Raw genomic sequence first — 8,779 nt, 5'->3', positions numbered from 1 at the left:
TATTGAAATTGAAGTAATTATTTGTGTTTAATGAATAATTTAAGTATTTGAACAAATGTAAGATGCAAGTAAGAAATATGGGGATCGAGTGATACAGAGTAGTCGTACTAGTACAAGAGTCCAAGCACAACTGCCTATCGCCGACCACGTGAGCTGGCTTCTCTCACGTTAACCAAGGCGCGCATGAGCGACGGCCATCGCGTGATACGATTATTCCCGAGTTGGAGCGATCAAGCCCGGAGGCGCAATTCCTCTTATAAATTTTTACTGGATCTCTTTTCTGGCGATTAAACAATTGATAACAAAAAAAAAATTGATTGAACATGATTTAATGCCTAAAATAAATACTCTATAACGTAGATATATCAAATAACTCGAAATCTGTGAAAAACACAAGACATAAAAAGATAGAAAGAAATGATTTTTACGAATCCTAAACTTTCCTTCGTTTGTATCACACTCTTTTATCCTCAAATGATCTTCGTAGTGGATTCCTCTTTCGTTTACGATTTTCTTCGGCCACTGCTCTTTTTAACATCCAACAAAAATCTGTCATCATGTTAACACTCCAATTTCCTTGGTATCTACTCTCCATTTCACTGATGTCTTGGTGAAAACCTTCTCCCTGTTCTTCACTATAGTCTCCACAATTGTCAGGGAAGTGGTCAAGATGAGAATCTAAAAAGTGTAATATGAGATTCATCAAACAACCCAAATTTTTGTAGTTTTCCAGCAATGCGTCAACTAAAGTGCTGTAATCCTCACTTCTGTTATTTCCCAAAAAGTTTTGTGAAACATTTTTGAAGCTTACCCAAGCTGCTTTTTCTGTGTCGTTCATTGTTCCTTCAAAATTTGCATCCTGAAATAAAGATCGTAGAAATAACAATTCTGTAAACCAGTTGGTGAAGACCATATCATTGGTATTGTGAATTTCGAGTTGTCCTGTTTCTTGTTTTTTTTTCCACCGGGTTAACATCATGTTACATCGACTACAAATCGTATGTGGAACCCATGCTGAATCCAAGTTAGTAATTTGGAGACCAAAACATTCTTCATAAATTTGTTTGATCTTATCAGATAACGATCTTCGATTCCTTTCCAAATTGAATTCTCCACAAATGTAACAAAATGAATCAGGACTTTTATTACACAGATGAGAATTACTTCTTGTATTAGTATACTCTCCAGTAGCCAAGTTTTCCACTTCTGAAGAGCTGCAGTCGCTTGATGACGACGCCTGCGAGCCTGCTTTCTCACCCTGACCAGACGCCGATACAGGGGCTCCGACTCCCTGCATCGTAAAGTACTTATCACTTGTAACTGCCATGACGGCACACACGCCGTTAACCCAGGGACTCTGCCAGATGGTTCTGTTGCCCACCGTCACGACGTGGAGGTGCCCTGGTTACATGCACAAGCAATTAAGTCTTCAAAAACAAGAGTAAAAAAAAAATAAAAGGTGTGTGTGCGATTCACACACGATAGAAGTGAAACTTCAGTGAATCGACAAAAGAATGAGATGAATATTTATAACAAGGGTAGGATAATTACAAAGTTTAATTGTTCAAAAATGAAAGTATTTTGATTAATTTTAGAAGATATTTTATATTTTATTTAACATATGTTACATAATCTATTACTCAAGTTCCATATTTTCAGTTTCAACAAATGATACAAGAGGCTTATGATAACTAAAATACGATACAAATATTTTAGTTTCAATTTGGTTGATATATCTTTGGAACACTGCATCTATTACCGTTTTTGATCTTGTAGTTGATTGAGTGCGATTGTTACACATTTTTAAATAAAATGTTGTATCGAGAAACTCAATCAAAGGAAGCGCTGTATCTGATGCAAAATTTATGTTAAAATCCCCACTTAAAATCATCGGAATTTTATCATAATTCTTTTTGAGAATTCGCGATACCTCTGGGGTATATTTGATCAAATTTTCATGTATAAATTCAATAACTGATTTTATTGATTGGTTGGGAAAGATGTAAATTGCTACGATCAAAATTAAATCTCCTTGGTCATTTCTGCTCTCACAGGCACATATTTCTCCAACTTTCGAAAGCTGAACAGACAATGATTCTAGCTGTTGTGCATTGAGATCCATTTGTGGCGTAACAACACGGGCTCCATCATTTACGTTGTGATAAATTGCTACTCCGCCTGCCCTCGTACGTGGTCTTTTGTAATTAACAACAATATTAAAATTTGGAATGTCTACAATATCTTCATTATTCATCCATGTCTCCGAAAGAATTAAAAATTTGACGATGACACTATATTGTCATGTTGCAGATCTTGTACATGAGCTCGTAAGCTTTGACAGTTAAAGGTAAACAGTGACATCCCTTTTCTTTTATTTAAGAAATCATATAAAACATTTGTAATTGTCTCAAGTCGATTCAAGTTCAGCCTTCGAAATTCATGTTGTAGATCAATTGTAGATACTGACGCTCTTCGGCCATGGTAAAATTTTTTATCATTTTTTTTTGAAACGAGATATAAGCCGTTTATTGATGTAACTCGTGATAATGCGACGTACAGGAGTTGTTGAACGTGTGATTTATCATATTCATATACAATCTCACCAAAAGTAGCTCCCTGGGACTTGTGAATCGTCATTGCACATGCAGAGACTAATGGGAAATGATTACGTTTTACAATAACGGTTTTATTAGGTACTAGTGGTATAGATGATGTTCTGCGATCTATTGGTACTGCCAGTGGATGAAGATTATTTTTTTGAATTGATGCCGCTGCCTTTCTTCTCAATTTTTCTCCGATTTTTGGAGATTCTGGAAATTCTAGCCATAAACGACCTATCTCTCCTTTGTCATTATATTCAATGAAAATTAATTTTCCCGTCGCACCATTTGCTAATCCATCTGATACATCGATGTTAGTTGTTATCATGTATGGTTTGTTCAAAACCAATGTAATTTGATATGGCAAACCTCCTGTATCAATAGTTGACATTTTATGTAATTTTTGACGCATAGAAGTTTGCTGTTCAACATTTCTACATCCAATATATATATCAGTTGCCTCTGAATTCACTTTTTCTTCTATAGAATTCAAAATTTTATTGTTGTATTCAGCAACTGAATGATTATTAAAAACAATCGTATACCGTCTGGACAAAGTCTCTCAGCTTCTTCTTCAGAGTAAATCCGTGACTCAATTAAATCTAGCTCTTCCTGATCTAACAACTGTCCATTACCAATTTTTGTTAATATTGTTGCAAAACTTTGATTAGCTTGTCGCATAACTTCGTTTAGTTCGAAAAATTTCAACCCTCGCCATAGTGTTGAACCTGCTATTTGTCGTTTTATTTGTTTGTAAATTGGGGTAGCACGAACTGGCGGTAGTTGACGTAGATCACCAATCAAAATTATATCTAATCCACCAAAATGGACTTCAAAATTACCGGTGATTTGCTTTAACCTTGAATCTATTTGGGACAACAACTCGGCTCCAATCATACTAATTTCATCGATAATCAATACACGAACATATTTAAAAAGTGATCTATATTGTTGGGCTACTTCAATTGATAAAGGAAGCAACTTTGAAAGACTTATCTTCAGTGCAGTGTGTACTGTTGTCCCATTGATAGCCACAGCAGCTTTACCAGTAGAAGCACAAGCGATATAAGCATTACAAAACCCATCACTTTCAGAATATCGATTATAAATTTCCATTAATAATTTAATAACAAATGTTTTACCACATCCAGCTGGTCCTGTAAAAAATATTTGCAGCGGAGGAGGATCTTCCAACTGAAGATTGTAAATGACGTGCATCAAAAGTTCCTTTTGTTTTTGGTTTGCCATTTTCATCAGCTCATAATATTGGTCGTTAGGCATTAAATTTTCTTTCCGTTTTGCAATGGCACCAAGTTTATTTAGGGTTGCGAGACGTAAATCACTGTTTACATCCGAATTCGGATTGTCATATAGCGTTTGGAATGGATTAATTTCTGGAAATCTAGTGGCAATATCATGAATCTCATCGTCATCGTCTGCTTCTTCATTTTCGCGACATAGTTTTCGGCATAGCTCTATAGTTTTATTAATGTCTAAGTCAGATTCAAACTCTTTACGTCGCTCCAGAATTTGATTTTCATTTTCGTCGTAAATCCTAATAAATTTCATCTCTTCAAGAATCTCGAATTCTTCATTCCGAAATGGGATATGCAAAGTCACCATTTCTCTTTTATACTCATTTATATCTGAGGCTATGTCATAATTCCTATAACGAATGATGCGTTGTTGCTTTCGACGAATATAATCACCTTGCGAATTTTTAGTAAAATTAGCAAACGAATTGTGCAAGTGATAATTCTTCCATTTCTTGTGGCCGCTTCTCGTATTTATCAAACCAGTTTTCCTTCCAAATACTTGTTGAATCTTCATCGATATTTAATTCATCTAATTCTTTTTGTGTTCGTCTAATACGCTGTCGTTCAATAGGCCAAACGGTGGGAATATAAACTATGGAGACTGAACTTCTAGACATAGGTTCACGAAGAAGGTACCACGCTGCTTCCTGGCTTGTTAATTCAACGGTGTTGAGCATATTAACACTCATTTTTCTAGTTATTTCTACTATATCAAACTCAGGGTTTTCATCCATGATTTCATGAATTTGTCTTTGTAAATTACTTATACCCCTATTAGTTTTATTGACATATTCAACAACATACGCTGCACATGAGTATTCTTCGATAATAAATTGCATATCTGTATTTGATTGTAAGACATTGAGAATAAAAGGATTGAAAGGGTTGTGCCATTTTTCTTTAGGTTGTCGCTTCAAAAATACTTTAGGTCTGGTAATTCCAGCTTCAAGAATATGAAAATAATCATTATCAGAAGTTATATGATTTTGTGCATAAAACATTTCAATATTCTCGTAATCATTGTTCTCAAGATTAATTTGTATTTGTTTATACCGCTTAGCGTAATCAGCATATCCTGGATGATCTTTCTGCATTGGTTTTAATATTGTAGTGGATTTACATGGCATAAATGGAGCATCAAATCGGCATTTCTGAGGTTGATTGGCATGTACTTTTTTATAACAGGTAAAGGTATGTTTGTGACTTTGCAAGCGAATATGTCCAGAAGCTTCTGATGAAGAAATTGATATCAATTGATCAATCATCATTACAGTATCTTGATAGTTTGTACCAAGAGGATCTGATGGAGCGTCATTCAGCCACAATAAAATATGTGCATGAGGACTACCACGATGCTGAAATTCAATTCGTTTAAAATAGTCGACAACATAATAATTTCCAAATGGGCTGTTCTTCTTTGATTGGAGAATAGTTATCAATATATTGACTATTTTATTAAAATAGATAGCACAGGTCACAGCATCTTCATTCACTAGTGTAGTCTTAGATATGTAATCCAGTGACGCAGCTTGTTCAGCTGAAATTTCAGTACCGTTATTTTTTAATTTGTACAATAATTGTATTAAATTGGTCCATCCGATTTCATTGGCACTCAAAGTAAGAAACATCGTAGGTTTTCCTAGTTGCCGAATCATCGCAAAAGATCTTTTTCGATCGCTCCAATACCATACTGAATTTGGTATTGAGCGCAGAAAAGCTAAATTACTTTCGATACAATTATTAATGTAGTCAGCTGACTCAACTTGCTGCCGTGTAATATTAGTATTTTTTCCCACATGTTTAAATGCAATCGTAAGCGAGTCACGAACTCTTAACCTCATAATTTTCATTGCTAGATATAATAAATGATGTGGAGTAACTCCACGCCGATCTGATCTTCGTAATTCGCTAGTTGCTATTGCGAACGGTGTTGCATTTACTCCCTCTCTGAATTTTCGGAAATGACCCAAATAAATCGATGGGAAAGAAAGTTCTTCGGCATGTTCATCAAAAATTATACTTTTGGGAATATTATATTCTCCAGGAGCGATCCGTAAATACATATCTTCATTCCAAAGTAGAGTTTTCTGTTGTGCTGTTAGACTCTCTTCGACCGGTATATCTTCACTCATTTCTTCTAGATCGATTTCATTATTACTATTATTGTTGAAGAAGCTTTCATCAATTTTAATATCGTAAAATAAATAAAGTGGAGTTTGAAGCAAATACTGAAGCCATGCACGAATTGTCCTTTATTAACTAGTCCCATTAAATAGCTTGATCTATGTATTATTTTTCTTTTAATGTGTACGTTAATACAGTAATCATCATCGACATTACGGGGTAAGAGTTTTACCATATTGTTTACCTCGACTGGTACATTAATGATTTGTCCATAAATTCCATATTGCCCATGAACATGTCGTAACCGTCGAATTTGCATAAATGGAACTCGTGGTGAGACAAGTCTTTCCGAAATTAAGTCAAGCGGTGGTAAAACCTCAGGTATTTTTTCATATTTAAAACCGTTATAAGTAGACATTATAGGAATCACTTTCCTCCCAATTGCTTGGTAACACGTGTTGCACAGTAAAATATCTTCAACTGTATTGTAATTTTCAACTATTACCCTTAATAATTGTTCATCTTCAGCACGTGGTGATTTTAAATCTAACTTAAACCACAATCGATCACAAACGGAGCACTTATGACCAAACATATTGTTTAAAAACTTGTCGTTAAATTCTTTATGAGCAAACTTATTTCGACGAAACCGTGAGTATGGAATTTCTGGCTGTACATCTACTGGAGGGTTATCTGAAAAACAATTCAAAGTATGTAACGAGTTATCTATCGACTGTGTATTGAGAATCAATTCCTTAAAAACTAAAATTTTTACATCGTAAATTCGAAAATGTATATAAAATTAATTTTAAAACTCATTTTAAGATAATGATTATTTTCAAATATAGTAATTAAATTATCTGTGCCATTTAAAAATTATCCACGCTTTAGTTTAAAATTAAATTATTTTTTTTAATATCATTTTAATTTTGAATTTTTACATTTTTTTTTACCATTCAAAAATATTCATCCGTCTTAAAATTGTTTTTTTTTTCCTATAAATCTAAATATTAAATCATTTTGTTAATTTAAGAATTATTGAATTATTGAATATAAGTTTAAATTAAATTAAATTTTTTTTAATATTTTAAATCATGAATTGTAAATTAGGTACATGTTTTTAAATTAAATTTTTAAGTTTTTTAAGTTTTTTCATTAAAATTATTATTAAATTGAAAAATTTCTTTAAATTATTTAACATTAAATGATGAAAGTTAGTATTAATTATTAGTACTTACAATCATTATTTACTAAATTATATCCCGTTGGAACACTATTTTGTTGCTGAGAGTGGTCTAAAACAGAAAAAAATAAATAAGGTTAGACACATGATGTATTGAGGTTATATATATATATATATATATATATATATATATATATATATATATATATATATATATATATATATATATATATATATATATATAATCCATGATCAGTTTAAAATAAAAATCAAATTTATTGATTGAAAACATTGATATATTAGTTTATACTTAAAACAGGATTAAAAAATATTTACACTTACCATTTATTACATCAGTCACATTGACACTTATATCTGAACATCTATTTTGATTGTTCAATAATTGTTTTTTACGTGCACGAAACTCGCGACTACGTTCTGTTGAACTTTTTGCTGAATTTTTTTTCATTTTAATTTCATTTTTTTTGCGTCGATATTGACGACACATTTCGGCATTAGTTTTCGGCATTTTATAAAATTTATTATTTAGTACAAGATATAAAAATACTCACAAACAGTTAAATAATAACACACCACGCTATCTTACTAAAACGCTGTAATACGCAGCCGCATACAGTGTACAGTAAGCTCACGTAGTTTTCACATGCACTACACACGTTAAATGCTCAAATACAAGCACGTATTAAACAGTGTGCAATATACATACACACTGACATCTGCTCTCTCGCTCTGGCTCACAAATTACAGGCGACTATGCTTAGAAGACGGGAGTGGGGACGCTACGAAGTATGGAACAAAGAGGAGAGACCGATAATATACAAATTGTATGTATATTTCTGTCTCATTCTTTCCCCTGGCTTCATCCTACACATTTTTGTATTTGTGTCTCTTACCTGTCGTTTTTTCGTTGCATCCGGTTTGAAATCACAACGATTCTAAAGAAGTTTCACTTAAAAAAAAAAATACTTTTTTCGGAATTTTGGAGGGTTTGTGTGATTTTTTTACATTTAAAACGGCTCGTGGTCTCAATAAAGTTTCGATTCATATTGAGCGGATCGAAATACATGAAAATCACGCTTAGTTTAGTTCCAAAAAATTTTTTTATCATTAAAACTGCCGATTTTCATCATTTTTACGGTTTTTCGAAGTTTTCTCGAAATTTCGAGGGTGTAGGGGTCAAAATGACCTCGAATTCGGATTTAGCGGACCAAAATACGTACCCTTAGGAAGGTTCGGTCAAATGTTCATTCTACTTAATTTTTTTTGTGTGCCGGTGTTATTGCCGTTAATAATTCATGACAAAATTGATGATATTGATAATGATACTTGGAAATGCATATTATTGCTGTCGAAAATTATCGAGATTATATGTGCTCCTGCGATTCATGAAACGTTTATTGTTTATTTAGATACACTTATTCGCGAATACATCGATTTACGACGGTCATTATTTCCACAGCCTCTTCGTCCAAAACATCATTACCTTCTACATTATCCAGCTCTTATTCGTCAATTTGGACCATTAATGAAATCAT

The 8,779-nt window shown here is 33.1% G+C and overlaps 1 protein-coding gene and 1 pseudogene across 1 annotated transcript; both read right to left on the bottom strand.

The window, feature by feature from the left end:
• Positions 1–2,497: 2,497 nt before the first annotated feature.
• Positions 2,498–4,330, bottom strand: LOC123274030 (ATP-dependent DNA helicase pfh1-like). Its single transcript, XM_044741529.1, has 2 exons — positions 3,328–4,330; positions 2,498–3,261 (listed from the first exon to the last, which is right to left on the bottom strand). Exons 1-2 carry the CDS (start codon positions 4,221–4,223, stop codon positions 3,090–3,092), a joined length of 1,068 nt encoding a protein of 355 aa, XP_044597464.1. The 5' UTR covers positions 4,224–4,330; the 3' UTR covers positions 2,498–3,089.
• Positions 4,330–8,190, bottom strand: LOC123274028 (annotated as a pseudogene).
• Between the last annotated feature and the right edge of the window lie 589 nt (positions 8,191–8,779).

Source organism: Cotesia glomerata, unplaced genomic scaffold (assembly GCF_020080835.1).
Source record: "Cotesia glomerata isolate CgM1 unplaced genomic scaffold, MPM_Cglom_v2.3 scaffold_19, whole genome shotgun sequence".
Classification (NCBI taxonomy): Eukaryota; Metazoa; Arthropoda; class Insecta; order Hymenoptera; family Braconidae; genus Cotesia; species Cotesia glomerata.
Note: the sequence above shows the minus strand (reverse complement) of the source record. Positions and strands in the feature narration are given on the sequence as shown.